Raw genomic sequence first — 16,625 nt, 5'->3', positions numbered from 1 at the left:
GTAGAGGTGAGCAGAAGTAGGGCCGAGAGTTGTATCGGAGGGTGGTCACGTGTACAAAAACGGAAGTACTATTTTGCCAAACAACATAAAGTATAAAAAGTCGATTTCATCCTTTTAGAGGTTTTCATACTTTTATACTTTCAAATGTATGAAAGTACTTTATAAAAATCTATCCAAACAGGGCCTTAATTAATTATATGTTTTCCAATCTTATCACTCAAGCTGCATCCATTATATATAATATATAATTGGCTAGAGAAACGCGTGGGATCCTCAACCTATGTTGGTATTTGCTAATTCCCCAAGCTCTATTGGATGGCTGAGACATTGTGATGAAATGAGTGTGATAGGGGTTTGGGTTGAACTGGACTCAATTCAATTAATACTGATTAATGGATCTGCTTCAATTCCATGCTCCTTGTTGCTAATTTGAAATAATGAATATATGGAAGCAGTAATTAACATTACGTTGTAGTAGAAAGTAGAAACTTAATTCACATGCATGAATTCATGCATACAAATAAGCTACACTGATTTAAGTTGAGCAAGATTAATGTTTTTGGGTTTATCAAGGGATTTCAGACTTTGGCTTCGTTTGAGTTTTGATAAATAATTTATTTAGGTAAATGTAATTATTTGGACATGTGTATCCTGGAAAATATGTTTATCTACGGTTTTTAAAAACGAATTGGTGACTGAACTGGTCAGGGGTCCGGTTACTGATTCGAATGGTCTGGCTATTCGACTTGAACGAACGGTCAAAACCATTTGAATGGTTAATTGGCCGGTTCAGCGGTTTACTGTCTAAAATCAACAGTTTTGGGGGAAAACAAAATCGGTCAGGTGATCGATTCTTGATTTTTCCGATCCGACCGTCCGGTCCAGTCCGGTTTTGAAAACCATGTATTTATCTGGATAAGAGCATTTATCATTGTTTTTGTATTTTCAAGTAAAGGTGTACAATGACCAATTTATCCAAAAAGTGAAATTATTAAAGAAATAATATTATCTAATTACATATTAAGGATTTTCAGCATGCATGAAAAAATAATTTACCCAAACCTAAGGAGAGTATTATTACTTCTCGAGGTAAATGAGCTTCTCTTGAATCTTTTTTCTTTTTTTTTCATGGAACTCATTAATACTAAAAAATGAACACAAATTTATTTCTTTTCTATGAAATCTACCAATTTCCCTGTCCCTATTTCAGAATGAGGCCTTAATGTCCCAGTTTCTAATTCACTGGGAAAACTGGAAAACCTGGTAAAATAAGTTGGATTCTCTGAAAAGTAATCAAGATCATGAGATGGATCACTTAGAAAGCAATCAAGATAAATAAGTCGGATTCTCATAAAAGCGAAAAGATCATGAGATGGGTTACTTAGAAACCAATCAAGATAAATTATTGAACCCCTCACCCCTCTCAAATAAAAAAGATAAAAACCCAGCAGTAAAAAAATATCTCGAGAGTGATCAAACCTTTCCCTCGTCAATTTATGCTGTGATATATATCCATGGTCATGATCCCTAGCTCTATTATATTAGAGTTAAAAACAAAAAATCTCCAGAGTGATCTATCAATTCTTTAGAAGAATAGATAGATATCTTCTAAAAAAATGGTTAAAGAACTAGCTAGATGATCATGGCCATCTAGTTACTTTTCTTTTTCGTCTCATCCACATTTTGGTGGATTTTTTTAATCAATTATTGTATTAATATTTATATTAGAAGAGGAGTAGGAGCAGTGGTAGATCAAATAGTAATATTTACAATAAAATCTCATCTGTTCGGAAAATATCTGCTGGTCATTCATGGGGGTAACGCTGATCGATGGATGTTGCTTTAATTTCTAATAAATAATAATGATATTATTTGCTTAATGGATTGAATATATATTAATTAATAAAAATATGTTCCTTGAAAGTTCAAACGAAGAAGACAAACATTACAGTTTGGGTTAATACTGATGTAGTGTGATCGTGAATGGCCGAAGTACCCCCCGGATGCTTCTAAAATATCTGTCACCAAAAGATTTTATGGGTAATTAATAATTAATTTTGATTTGATAAGAAAAAAAAAAACCCAAATATCATACATATATATATAGTAAATTTTAATTATAAGAACCCTAGCTGCTATCACAGTGAAAACGACCAACAATGGGCCATTATTTGAGTCAATAATCGTCTGTGGGCTGTGGTTGTATACCATTGAATGCAAATGTACTTAATACAGTTGCTATTGTCAAAACATTTTAAGTCATTAATTGGTTCGTGATTGGTTTCAGTCACTGCAAGGCCCGTTCGAATACTGTTTGAGCAGTCTTTATAGCCTTGCATCGGGAATATCTCCATACTTCTATACTTCATTTCATTGGGAAAAATTTTCAATGCAAGATTATGATGATTGTTTAAACGGGCTTTGCACCGACTAAATCCCATTTTCACAAAAGATCCAAAATGTCATTCCAATATCTTATTCATTTGAGTTTTAATGTAAAATGCCATGGGTAATAAGCACCGATTCTTGATCCTTTAATACATCATATATGAAAATTAACAAAGGTTAGATTATTTGAAGGATACACTGCTTAATTTAGAATTTTAATAGGAGGATTATGAGGGTTCCTTACGTGTTTAAAATAATTAGAGTTAAAATCTCAGTAGCTGTATAAATTTTCCAAAGTGTGCGTAGTTTTCAAGTTAAAAGTACTTCTGTATGTAGAGGCAAAAGCCATAGAAGTACTTTTCAGCCGGAAACAACTCCAAAATAATGAGCTTGGATTTTCTATACACAAGAATTCTATCCATGCCTACCCACACCTTCTTACAGTTGTGCATTGAGAATTCTATGTATGTTTGAAAATAATCATTTATGAAGAAATATTCCCAATGTACAACTGTAATGCGATGATAGAATTTTAGTGGACAGGAGATCTCAATTTCCAAATAAGAGCTCAGATCTTTGACTCGTAAGTATCCAACTACATACATTAGAAATCTTCGTACATGTAATATGAAGAGATTTCCAAATGTGTGGCTGATTTCCATGCTTTCAGAGTATACAGAGTTTTTGCAAATAGAAAATCTCAGTGTCAAAATAGTTGAAACTTATTCCCACCAAAATTGTCCCAACACTCTTTCAACATCATTGTGTCTATATATCACCATAACTTCATAAGACGTAACAAGATCTGCTCCTCACAAATGAATGCCTCACATACACATCCACTGTACATTAGGAATATCTTCCATGAATAATAAACAAGTATAGAAGATATTTCCAATAGGATGTGCCTGTGAGGCGCCTGGTGTGAGTAGCAGACTCAGACCATTAGTCTACGTGTATCCTCATCCAATGCCAGCTTCTGTTTCATTGTCGGCTTACCAACTGGCCCATTTTCCCCTGACAAGTGGCAATTTCCCCGAATATGATTACTTGAGCGGTTCAGCTTGAGGTCCATCTGAATGACAAGGGGCGTGGAAATGACAGAACTAATAAATATTGCTTTCAGGTTTCAGCAAAAGTTAAAAAAAAAAAAAAAACGGAAAAATACATTGCGATATAAAATGGACAAGAAAATCACGATACACGTGTATAATTAGATATCCACATCATCAATCATATAATGAACAAAAAGTGGCTTTCTTGCCACATGACATAGACTCCAAGTCCTCCATGGCTACAGTGCCATTCATAATATGCCACATCATCCTGACATATGGGTCCCATCGCTTCAAATTCAAAACATGTCTTCAGTCTTCACAAATGGGCCCCCAAATGCAAATGGATGGTCGGAGGTCAAGAACTTGCATGAGCTGAGAGTCTGAGACTTGAGAGTTGAGACCATTCCGTGATCAAAAGAGGAAGGTTCTGATTTCTGAATTCGGATCAAACCTAATCCTAATTTTTATCCCTAAGATAATCCGCAGATAATCAGATCAAATACTGGACAAAAGAGGGGTAGTCTGGGCATTTCATGTATTTAAATCAAATCGCCCTCTCCTCTCTTTTGATCGCTTGAGGTCTTTTCTGTTTTTCTTTGTAGTCATAATTCATAAACTTTCGGTTCCATGGTTGGTTTTGTCATCTTATCTCTGACCTCTCTCTCTCTCTCTCTCTCTGCAAGTGCTATTAACATTTAACAAATTCCCATTATTTTATTTTAATGTAAAAAATACGCATTTGCTTGTTTTTTATTTTATTTTTTACTGCAACTTTTACTCTGGCTTTCTTTTCTTCATTTTTTTTTTTGTTTCTGTTTTCAACCCTTGAGTAGTGTTATATATATGCTTAGTCACCTAACAATCTCTCTGCCACACACAAAAAAAAGCATCCATTTCCGTGTTTGCGTTCTTGAATCTCTCTGCTACTCTTGCTTAGATACTCATTTACAGCCTCGAAAACCGTTCTGTTGCGGTTTGCATCCTGTTCTGCTATTCTTTCTCTGTCTCTCATCAGTCTCAGGTCTTTTAAGTTTTAACCATACACAACAGGCAGATTCTCTTGTTTGCAAGTTCTCAAGGGTCTACTTCTGAAAAATGTAATTTTGGAGGTATTGGCTCCTTGTGTTCTGTAGTTTGTTGATTATTCGTATGCTTTTGTGAATGTACTCCGGTCAGTTTACGCTCATGGGTTCTCGCTAATTTCTCTCTACTTGATCTGCCGACATTTGACGTTAAGGTCCTCAGGAGATTTCCTGCAGTTTTCAAGTTTTCCCGCTTCGATTAGTTAATGCCCATTTGCGTTATATTGTTCTAGACAGCTCTGATATCAGTTCACAGTTATGAATCCTCGTTAATTCCTTTCTTCCTAATCTGTAGCCATTTGAAGTCCACTCTAAGAAACAACTCAGTTAGTTATAACATGTAAAAGTTTGACTATGTAATTGATCACTCAGATTATGATGCATTTCTGTTCTTTCGATGATCAAGTCAATGTGTAGGAACCTTTCTCAGAGGTAATGGATCTGAAGTCTGTCAAAGCTATCCGCTAGTTGAGTTGCTCAACACATGGAGGGTGCTTTTTTCTTCCGCTAATTATCACTTTTCTCAACTCATGATGGGCTCTGCTCGTTAAAAGTGGGAAATTTTTGCATATACAGTCGGCAATACATCGTACAGTCCATGTTAAATTGACAATATCAACCATGCTTTGATTTTAGATTCATTCATATTCGTTTGTTCTTCATTGCGAAATACAGAACTCATTCTTTTATATTTTTGAGATGTAATATTCCACCATTGTACAGAGTTTTTCATGGCCCAATTCAGGGGTCAGTATACGCAGAGAAAGAAATGGATACATACGTTTTCCTTTTCTTCCAAAATTGTTTGATGATCAAGAGTTTACTGTTTATCTGCTCATAGATTCTCATACTATCTTAGTAGATGAAACCATAGGTTCCATACTGACCTCTCGAGTCTCTTAAATCTACCTGTGTGTTTAGCATATTTCAGTGTTTGATCTTTTCTCCCAACTAGTTATTTGTCAAAAAAAAAAAAAAAGGAAAAACGAGTATAATCCTACTTTGCACGTAATATCTACGGACCAATCATGGAAGAAACGTTCGTGCCCTTTCGTGGGATCAAGAATGATCTCGAAGGAAGACTGTTATGCTACAAACAAGATTGGACTAGTGGTTTCCGTTCAGGTTACAGGTCTGGTTTCCATCACAAAATATTGGTATATTATGTTCTTCTTTTGCTGTTCTCTCTGATTCTTGACCTTGGAATTTGGTTTTACTGGACACAAATTCTGAGTTATCATTATTCTTTTCTTTGTTTCTGTCATCATCAATTTTGAAGTACATGCTTCAGTAGTCTCTGTGCATGATCAGATCTTGAAAACACTAGTTTTTTTATTTACTATTTCCATGTGATTCAAGTAGAATCCTAATACTCCTCCAATTGTTCAGGATCCTTGCTCCCACGACATACATATTCTTTGCTTCAGCAATTCCAGTTATCTCTTTTGGAGAACAACTGGAGAGGAATACAAGTAGGAGCACGGTCTATTATCTGTTTTATTTGCTCCCTTGAGAGAACACTTGGTTAGACATGCTTCCTTCTCATTATTATTGCAGATGGAGTTTTAACTGCGGTGCAAACACTGGCATCAACATCACTATGTGGCATCATACACTCTATTATTGGAGGACAGCCACTGCTCATACTTGGAGTTGCCGAGCCGACTGTTCTGATGTACACATTCATGTTCAACTTTGCAAAGGACAGGCCAGATTTGGGGCAGAAGCTCTTTTTGGCTTGGACAGGATGGTAACTCCCAAGTATTTTCATTTCTCATGTTGATATTCAATTATATGCTTAGATGCCTTGTTTGTTAGATTCTTAATGATCTTTTCATTCCTAATGATATTTTCATCTTGGTTTGGGTTTTCAGGGTTTGCGTTTGGACAGCATTCCTGCTCTTCTTGCTGGCTATTCTGGGAGCATGCTCCATTATCAATAGGTTTACCCGTCTTGCTGGTGAACTTTTTGGTATGCTCATAGCTATGCTCTTTATGCAGCAGGCTATTCGGGTGAGGATGCTTTACCATTGTTATCTATGTTGGGCATTTAGATGGTAGCAAAGTTTTGAGCAAGATGTAATGAGGCATATGGCTCAATTGGACAGAAATCTTTCAGAACATTGTCACAATTCAATTTCAGCTTTCTGACCTAAAATAAATTCTACATGATCTCTGTGTGACTACTGATATCCCATTCGTTGTGTTTCTTTTTCTTTTTTGATATTTAGGGTTTATGAGCTATGATTTGCATAATAATCAATTTTGATAACAGAAAATGGACATGCATTTGTTTCTAAATTTACTGTTTTTTTTTATTATGACATGAAAGTTTCTAGTGAAAATGTTTGTTCACTGTCCAGTCTCAGTGGCATGGGCATGATATTCATAAATGCTATGTTTTTCGGGCACAGCCCAAGGAACCACTTAATTTCATTATTATAAACATAATAATTTGTTAAAGATGAAGTGTAATCATTTTTCTACTTAGTTCAGTGCCTTGGAACTGATGAACTGCTTCCTGTAGGGAGTTGTGGAGGAGTTTGGCATACCAAAGAGAGAAAACCGTAATCAGACTGCACTTTCACCATCATGGCGCTTTGGCAATGGAATGTTTGCAATGGTTTTGTCCTTTGGCCTTCTTCTTACTTCGTTAAGGAGCCGCAAAGCAAGATCATGGCGCTATGGAACAGGTACTAGTTATTTTTTGGACATGGGATTCATGTAGCATAGGGGAAATATGTATGTTTTAGTTGGTTGTTGATTAAGAGGTGGATTATGAAGAATGTTAGGGACAGCTATGAAATAATTAGTACTCAGTAGTAGTATTCTATGCTTTTATTTTATCTGTCACAGAAGAATTCAATATTCCTTAGAATTTAGTATGTTAAAATGATCTATTTTCCTCTTTCTATACACCTAACTGATAAATATTTTTCCAAACTATTTTAGGTTCGCTACGCGGATTCATTGCAGATTATGGGGTCCCACTTATGGTGCTTGTTTGGACTGCTATATCTTATATACCAGTTAACAGTGTTCCAAAAGGGATCCCACGGCGCCTTTTCAGCCCAAATCCATGGTCTCCTGGTGCTTATTCAAATTGGACAGTTATTAAGGTGCTTCCTAAAGTTTTATACAACAATTATAGTATTACCAGCAGCTTTTCCATGCTAAACTTATACTGGCCGCCCACATCTTTGTAAACCTTTATAGATTTTGCCAATACAAAGAAAAAATGTGCATTTTTTCATGTCATATTATACAAATGGTAACATAAATTGTTTGCAGATGCATTTTCTTGCATTAATGCAAAAATATTGGCCAAGGAATTCTTTGTGTTCTGCATTGGCATTGTAGCTTTTGTGGCTTGGAAGAGTCTCACGCTTATTTGACTTGGCAGGACATGTTGAATGTGCCAGTGCTTTATATCATAGGAGCATTTATTCCAGCAACCATGATTGCCGTTCTCTATTACTTCGATCACAGTGTAGCATCCCAACTTGCTCAACAAAAGGAGTTCAATCTTAAGAAGCCGCCTTCATACCATTATGACCTTCTTCTTTTGGGATTCTTGGTAAGCTATTATGATTGCCTTCTCAAGTTTTACTCCAACCTCAAGGTGAAATCAGTAGTAAAATTGCAGAGTGCACCTAAGGCAGTAGGTGCTCTTGTTGCTTAGGTTATGAATTGCATACCTTTCTTAAGCGAGGCAGAGTATTTTTCTTAAAATTAAAAAATGGGAGGAATTGCTAAATAAATGAAATAGGACAGTAAAAAAGTAATAGTATGTAAAATGGCATATCAACTCAATTGGTAAGATTATCATGCAATTAACAAAAGTCATTTCTATGGGCTCCATATTGGATACTTATTCAATTGTCTTTTTATCTAACATCTTTGCAAAAGAAAGATGTATGAGGAGTCATCAACATCAAAAATATCAACCGTTAAGAACCCATGTATATGATGATCAGCTGAAAAATCACATATATTAAATAAAAAAATCAAAATATGCATACCTATCTCTCAAAGAACCATTCAACCTAAAAGCTTAAGCTGGGAGATGAGGCATCTTTGATTGGGTTTTTATTCTCTAACACGTCCCTCACATGAAAGCCCGTTGGGCTTGAAGCATGGACAAGCACAGGCCAGTCCTTACCATGTGATGAAATTTAATTAATTATAATGCGTGGGGCAAGGATCAAAAACTAAACCACTTGGTCAAACAGGCTTTGATACCATCTCAAAGAACCGTTCAACCTAAAAGCTTAAGTTGGGAGGTGAGGTCTTTGATTGGGTATTGGGTTTTTATTCTCTAACACTATCATGCATATAAAACATATAAATATGAGAAGAAGATATGACAAGAGAATATACACTACATTATTTAAACATGCCTGGTGTATGTCCTGAAAAGCTAGCAATTCTATAAATAATAACTCCCTACCAACACAAATACATGAATGCAGGCATAAGCACTTGAAATCTGTTTTCACCAACTGCACATCATGTTGATTACATTGCCTGTGATGTTGGAGATATCTTTATATGTGTTTGCCTTATGTTTCTTATTATGTTTTTTGAGTAGGTCATAGTATGTGGCCTCATTGGCATTCCTCCTTCCAATGGTGTTATTCCGCAATCCCCAATGCACACAAAGAGCTTAGCTACCTTGAAACATCAGGTAAAAGTTAATTTATATGTATAAAAGGCAGAAACATTTTTGCCATTTTCTGTTATTTCTTCAAATTGGGAAAAACTCAGTTCTGCCTAGTTCTTGAAATTATCCAATGTATTGTCTTTTTTGGGAGATTAGTTCCTATTCTTTTGTAGCCTCAAAGTTCTTTCAAGTGTTGCAATTTCTTTGATGAATAACTTTCGTTAATTTTATAACTGTAAAGTTGATTAGTCATATTACAGACTTGCACCCCTAGGAGGTAGCTAGCCTCAGGTAACTCCCTCACAGTTTCAATTAAATCTACATTTACTCACTTAGCCCCAGTACATCTGATCACTCACCACCCTTGCTTTGCCAGACCATTCAAGTATTGCAATTTGCATTCCAATAACTAACATTCTTTTAGGGGGGAGCACTTGAACCAGGATTGGAGGATTGAAACATGATCCGTTCCTTCCTAGTGCTACCTTTGTGGGCATTTTCAAAGGTGACGGGTGACAATCATTAAATGATTTAATTGCAAAAGTTTTCCAAGGATAGAATCCTAAATGGATGGCCTTAGTTATCGATTATTTTGAAATACTTTTGGTTGATGCAATATGTGAGTTGGATGGATAGATAGGACCTTTTGATGTGAACAAAGTTTTGGCTTGCAGGGTGTCTTGTGATTCACACTTAATTTTTTCTTTTTGTACCCTGCATATGCAATATATCTGTCCTTCAATAAGAGAACACCTTCCTTCCATATTCCTGTTCTGCATTTAATATTTGCAATTTTTATAGTGTCTCTAGGTTCTTTTTTGCTTTCATGTCTTAAGAATTAACATAGGTTTTTTAAACAGCTGTTGCGCAATAAACTTGTTTCGACTGCTCACAAAAGTATCTGTAAAAATTCAAGCTTGAGTCAGTTGTATGGGAACATGAAAGAAGCATACAATCAAATGCAGACTCCATTAGTCTATCAAACTCCTCCTGGTCTGGTAAGTTAAGCTTAACCTAATGCTAAATAAAACTGGTACTTAAAATAAGATTTGACTTTGTCTTTTACCTCTCCTTATTGAATGCTGATATTTATGCTCTGAGCAGGGGCTAAAGGAATTAAAAGAATCCACAATCCAACTAGCTTCAAGTACTGGAAACTTTGATGCACCAGTTGATGAATCTATATTCGACGTAGAAAAAGAAATAGATGATCTTTTACCCATTGAGGTCAAAGAACAGCGGCTTAGCAATTTGCTTCAGGCCATGATGGTTGGTGGCTGTTTTGCTGCTATGCCTCTGCTGAAGAAGATTCCAACTTCGGTGCTTTGGGGATACTTTGCTTTCATGGCTATAGAAAGCTTACCAGGGAATCAATTTTGGGAGAGGATATTGTTGCTTTTCACTGCACCAAGTCGAAGATATATGTAAGTTTCTGCTTATTTTACTTGCTACAGGATGATGTTTGTGGTTTAGTCTTGTTGTCAGTTGTAGTTTCATTTCTAAGACATGCCTTTTGGTCCAACTTTGGTTTTTAGTTTGAAATATTCCAACTCTCATATGATTCCGGTAATACTAAGTCTTTTGACATACTGGAAACAATTTTTTCGTTAGACTCCTCTGAACATGTGATAGTCAGCAGTGCTTCACCTTTCCTTTTCCTCTTCAGCAATGAAAAGCATTAAAACTTGTAGGAAAAGTAGACATTTTTAAATAGATTGTTTCCAACTCTGGATGGATTAGGGAATGACACTTAAGCTTTTTCCCTGATTTGTGGATAATGATGATCTTAGGCTGTGTTTAGTTTGATAGAAAATAAGAGAGAAAGAGAAGGTTCTTAAGAATTTTCGTTCAACTTCCTATTTATTTCCTATTTTCGATCAAACCTAACATAGCCTTAGTGTAGAATATGTTTTGATTTTAGAAAGATTTTAAAACATTGGAAAGATATATTTTTAGACCAAGAAATTATCATAAACAAATTACTTTCAATCATATAGTCTGTCATTATTTTTATCATGTCCACTAACTGCAATTATTAAACTTGCCAGGGTGTTGGAGAAGTATCATGCAACATTCATTGAGACTGTGCCCTTCAAGGCAATTGCTATCTTTACCTTATTCCAGACGGTTTACTTGCTTCTGTGTTTTGGCATAACATGGATTCCTATTGCTGGAGTCCTTTTCCCACTGTTGATTATGCTTCTAGTCCCCGTGCGTCAGTATGTGCTCCCTAAATTCTTTAAAGGAGCCCATCTCCAGGACTTAGATGCTGCAGAATACGGAGAAGCCCCAGCTGTAGCATACAATATTTCATTTGATGTAAGTTCTTTAATTATTGCTTCCAGTAGCTCATACTTTACAACCCCATTACCAATCTAGCAATTCTTCTGTTTTCTTGACAGACCCAAGATGATTATGCAAGAAGTGATCACACGGATGGTGGGGAAATTTTGGATGATATGATCACACGAAGCCGTGGTGAGATCCGCCATATCTACAGTCCAAAGGTAACAAGTTCAACCCCAACTTCACAAGATGGCATAGAGCCTGTACACAGCCCACGGGTGCCACAAAGGACATATAGCCCCCATGAAAGTGAGCTAAGGGTGAAAAGAAGTCCACGATTTAATGGGACAGGGCCAGAAGCAAAACAAACTCCTAGTCCAGGGCCATCAATGCTTGGTCAACATCATCATGGTTCAACATCGAGTTAAAACCTAAACACTTAGTCCAGGTAAGTTGTCAGTTGTGCTCGAGAGGTCTCATTTTTAGCTTATGTAACTAAGGTTTATCTTGTAAGTGTGGCATATTTTGTATCTGTTTCTAACATGTAACAAGAGCATAGACATTGTCCATGGACACAAATATGTTACTATTTCTTTAATATTTACTTTAATTTGAAAAACAATATATGAAGAGGTACTTGCTTTCATCCTGCCTAATAATGGATTGGATTGTCTCTTCGTTGTTTCATGATCCATTTGGGTTTTCTCATTGTTTGACTTTCATATATAACTGAAATAACAGACTTGTAAACCTTAGTTTAGCTCAAGTAAGAATGGAGAAATGAAGGTCCAAGTAAACATGGCCGAATCAGTCTTTTTAGTCTTAACCACAAACAAAATTAGAAGGAATTCATATTCAATGCCATTTTAAAATTTCAAAATCTGGACAAATTCCAGAAAGTTGTAAACTATCAATTCTATTTTCTAAACCAGCCCAATTCTCAACTTAACCTTTTATCTGTTTCTTATGAAAGGACTGAACCTCTGCATAGTATGCATAATGACCACCAAAAAACTAGTGCTATCCCAATTAGAGGAAATGTAAGAAGTGAGGATCTATGATTGGAAAAGACCCCTATATATTGCAAATTGACATATCAATAGGCATGATTAGTTCTCATAGACATCATCATCATCAGTAGCAGAAACTTCATATGACCACCTAAGATGGGTCGGCAACACAAATCCTGTTCTTCCATTTGATATATGTATGGCTAAATAGATGATAAAATAGTTTTTTCCTCGGGACCTAAACTGGATTATTTTTGGCCTTTCTATTGTTTTTCTGAACTTTCAGTTTGCACCACCGATTGAGCATCATTAGGCATGATCAAAATGACACAATATAGTTCTTGCTATTGTGTTGCAGATTGGTGCTCCTAGTCTCTGATTTTATTCCTCAGTCTTATCATACATTAATACAATATCCCACCCCACCTCTTTGCATCGAATTAATGTTTCCTGACATGATTGATGGTCCAATAACGGGTCATCCAATTGGATCAATTTTGAGCCTCGGATATCCCTTGACAGAGCTTGTGTGGCATGGAAGGGACAAAGTGCCTCCTTGTCTATCTTTATGTCATGTCTCTCTAGTTGGCACCAGAGACTCTAATGTCCATTCACGTAATCAACTATGGCAGGAGAAGGGATTTACCTCTATTGTTGTCACCAACACTAACAGCAAATAGGAGTACTTGATGATTTTTCGTGTTTGGGCAAGAGCTACCCTTTCCTGAGATTTGTTTTTGGTTCATACTCAGCTTCCATATTCAAAAGTGTGTTGAATGATGGTTAAAGTTAGATCTATCAATGATCTCCCTTTTCATCATTTCAATGTGCTTTCCCCTGATTGTTAGTTGCAAAGGTTCTCTTTACAGACAGTTGGTTCCTTGACAAGGTAGGATTGTAGTTTAGGTGTACAGATTTTCCAATACATTCTTTTCTCTAGTGGTCATCTCTTAAGTCTTAATCACCACATTAACAACTAATAAATGGAAAGGCGTGAGCAAATGGAAAGTCATGGAGTATGACCTGGTTTTTGTTTTCTTCTATCAACTTTAATGGTTTCATTTGTTCTTTACATGGTACCTTGCTGAGTTAAGGTGCTTATCACTTTTCTAATTGCTCCACCAAAAGGAGGTCCATAAAAGAGAATATTCTATCTTTGTACATGGGGCTTTTGGAAGGATATACATGTGATGACACTGAGTGATTACTACTAGGGCTTTTTGGAAATTGGAAGGATATCCTTCAAGCCTAGACCCTTCACCCTTGCTGCTGTTGGATATAAAACCAGGGGTTCAATTTTGTTGGTTCTAATTTTAAGGCCCACTACATTAATTGGACCAGGCAAATGGTCTTATATTTCATTAGGCTTGGTGTAAAACGCAAAATATTCCTGAGCCGAGATTAAGTGAAGATTTATTTGCAATCTGTAATGGGCCCAAGACAGGGTCTGTATTTGGTAGAAGAAAACTTGAGGCTGAGGGGCTAGTACTGGATTTGACAAACCTACCGTGATCCAAGCTACCGGTTGTGTAGGTTAGGGGCTGATTGATAACTAACTTCAGTTTGGTGCGAAGTTTTTGAACCGCCTTTGATCCGGACGTTCAGACCGTTTGGCCCAAGAACTATCCAGGTAACTGGTTTTGTTTTACCCCAAATCTGGTATTTGGCAAAAAACCATTAAGAAACCGATAACCTGTTGATTCGGGTGGTCGAACCGTTGAGTTGATCCATTCAATGGTATTTTACCGTTTTTTATTTTTAATTTTGTTGTCAGAACGGGCCATCCGTTCGAATTAGACGATCGAACCATTGACCTAGAAACTGGTGGCTAAAACGGTTCCGTTTCTAGGTTGTTTTTTAAAACGTTGGTTTGATGTATAAAAAGAAAATATTCCTTTGTTTTTGATGAATAATTTTTAATAAAACAATTAAGTGATAAAATATTTAAGGGTATAGTATAGTAACCTACCCAAATTCAGTTCCAAAAACCTATCCACGTGAATTCATAGATTCATGCCTTTTGACGCTGTAACTTTTGCATGGAGTTCATATGATATGGATTATTGTGTCATGCAGGAAGAGTTCAACGCTTGAACCTCGACAGCCAATTTTTTTTCCTAACGTAAAAATAAAAAATTGGTTGTTTATTTTTGGTAGTCTCTGTATCGCGTTTGTGCTCGCGCGCGTGTGTGATACACATACATTAGTTCACATAAACTGCGTGCAAGCGGTAACGATGTTGATTATCGTTCTGCCAGAAAAAACACAATGTTGATTGTTGGATGCATGATTGTATAGACAAATGTGTAGCCCATGGAACTGTAGAGGCTGTTTAACGTTGACAGCCAAAGTTTTCTCCCTCCAATCGAATTGATTTGTTAGTTGAGACAATTACGGGATTGGAAAAACAAACAAAAACTCTAACTACATAAAATCCAACCATACATTGAAAATATCTTTTATACATATATTCTAAATTCATAAAAAGACGTTCCTAATGTATAATTGGATGCTCATACTTGTAAATAATGTTTTCAATTTGCTATTGGCTCGATTGGTTGAACCGTTTGAATTGTTGTTTGGCTAGGATCTCAGGTCTGGTTTAGTCAAAATCTACTAGACGGTAAAAAACTGTTGACTTGGTCAAGTACAATTTACCCAACCGGTTTGATAGTTGACTTTGTTCAACCCGATGACTAGGTTGCGGGTTGCATATTCAATGCATACAAACTTTTGGAGGCCATAACTTTGCATTCTGATGTCCGATTGGGGTGATCTTTTTTTTTATTTTGGATGATTTTTCGAGATCTATGCGTCCCAAGGCACCCTGCTATTTTCGTGAAAAAAAAAACTTGTTGGCTTCAAATTGCAATTTTTATTATTTTTATAAATAAAAAATTTAAAAATAAATTAAAATACATAATTAAATATAAAATAATACATAATAACATATCTAAAATATAATTTATACATTATTTATTGCTAAAATATTAAAATATATACTTAATATATAGTTGCGATAATGTGGCATGATCTGAACCGTTCAACCTAGTCAGTCGAACCGGTAACCTGCGACTCAAAAGCAAAATCAGTTTGGTCTTTGGGTTGGTTTTTAAAAAGAGTATACAAGGCTTTTTCTATTATGAGATCCTGTCACATGAAAAATGGCAACCATCCCGAAAACCAACTTATTCTTCCGAGGGCATTCTTTTTTCGGATTTTGAGAAGGGGAAATGTTGGTCAATGGGATTTTGGTTCCCATTGACCAAGAATCCCATGTTCTTTTTTCAGATTTATGTAGGACCAGGGAAAGTTTATTTTCATGGGTCCTAGGTGGGTAAAGGTGGGTAAATAACTTTCCCATCTAGAGGGAAAGTTGCCAACACTTGAATGGGACAAAAATATCCCTTTTTAATAATAGATTTCTATGGTTAAAATGGTTATTGCCTTATTTACATGAAAAATAAAAGAACATGAACAAATGCATTTAATCGAGTAAATATTTTCTAAAAAAAACTTACCTAGATAATTACATTTACCTAAATAAATAACTTACCAAAAAACGAACGGACCTTAAAGTTAAATTCATTGAATAGTGAGTCTCGATCGTTCCAAATTCTAATGTAGGGTATATGACAAAAAGTCATGGGGTGGCAAGCTGGTGATGGCCCAACTCATCCATCATAAAATTTTGAGATATACCACGATCATGGTAATGCCATTTAAATTATCAACAATAGTTGCGTTTACATGTATGATTAGAGACAAAGGGTGCATTAATTATGAATAAAATTTCGGAACCTTCGTCTTGAAGTGATGCCCACTGGCACTGGGTTAACCCTGACCTGTAATTAGGGTTGTTAATGGATTGTGGGTAGGTTATTAGGTTCAACAGAACCGAACCAACCCGAGGTTTGGGATCAGACTTTTGTATCATGTATGGACACCATATTAATTTTTTTCATTTCTACAGAGGTTTCATTCACTTTTTATAAATTATTTATTAGGTAAGTGTTTTCATTTTTAATGACCATTTTAGTCATAAAATTTTATCATTAAAAAAAGCATTTTTGTCCCATTAAAATGTTGTAATTTTTTCCCATAAAGTTATTTATCCACATGTAAAACGGGTATAAAT

At 35.8% G+C, this 16,625-nt stretch overlaps 1 protein-coding gene across 1 annotated transcript; it reads left to right on the top strand.

The window, feature by feature from the left end:
• The first annotated feature begins 4,314 nt into the window (after positions 1-4,314).
• LOC104591404 (putative boron transporter 2) lies at positions 4,315-12,123 on the top strand. The gene is made up of 12 exons (XM_010250201.3): positions 4,315-5,660; positions 5,918-6,000; positions 6,086-6,278; positions 6,403-6,541; positions 7,056-7,221; positions 7,481-7,647; positions 7,932-8,105; positions 9,120-9,215; positions 10,052-10,189; positions 10,296-10,615; positions 11,240-11,510; positions 11,594-12,123. The coding sequence occupies exons 1-12, from the start codon at positions 5,557-5,559 to the stop codon at positions 11,903-11,905; spliced, it is 2,163 nt and encodes a 720-aa protein (XP_010248503.1). The 5' UTR covers positions 4,315-5,556; the 3' UTR covers positions 11,906-12,123.
• Positions 12,124-16,625: the final 4,502 nt, after the last annotated feature.

This window comes from Nelumbo nucifera, chromosome 4, assembly GCF_055504915.1.
Source record: "Nelumbo nucifera cultivar China Antique chromosome 4, China Antique-T2T, whole genome shotgun sequence".
NCBI classification, from domain to species: domain Eukaryota; kingdom Viridiplantae; phylum Streptophyta; class Magnoliopsida; order Proteales; family Nelumbonaceae; genus Nelumbo; species Nelumbo nucifera.
This window is presented reverse-complemented; position numbering and strand designations above follow the sequence as displayed.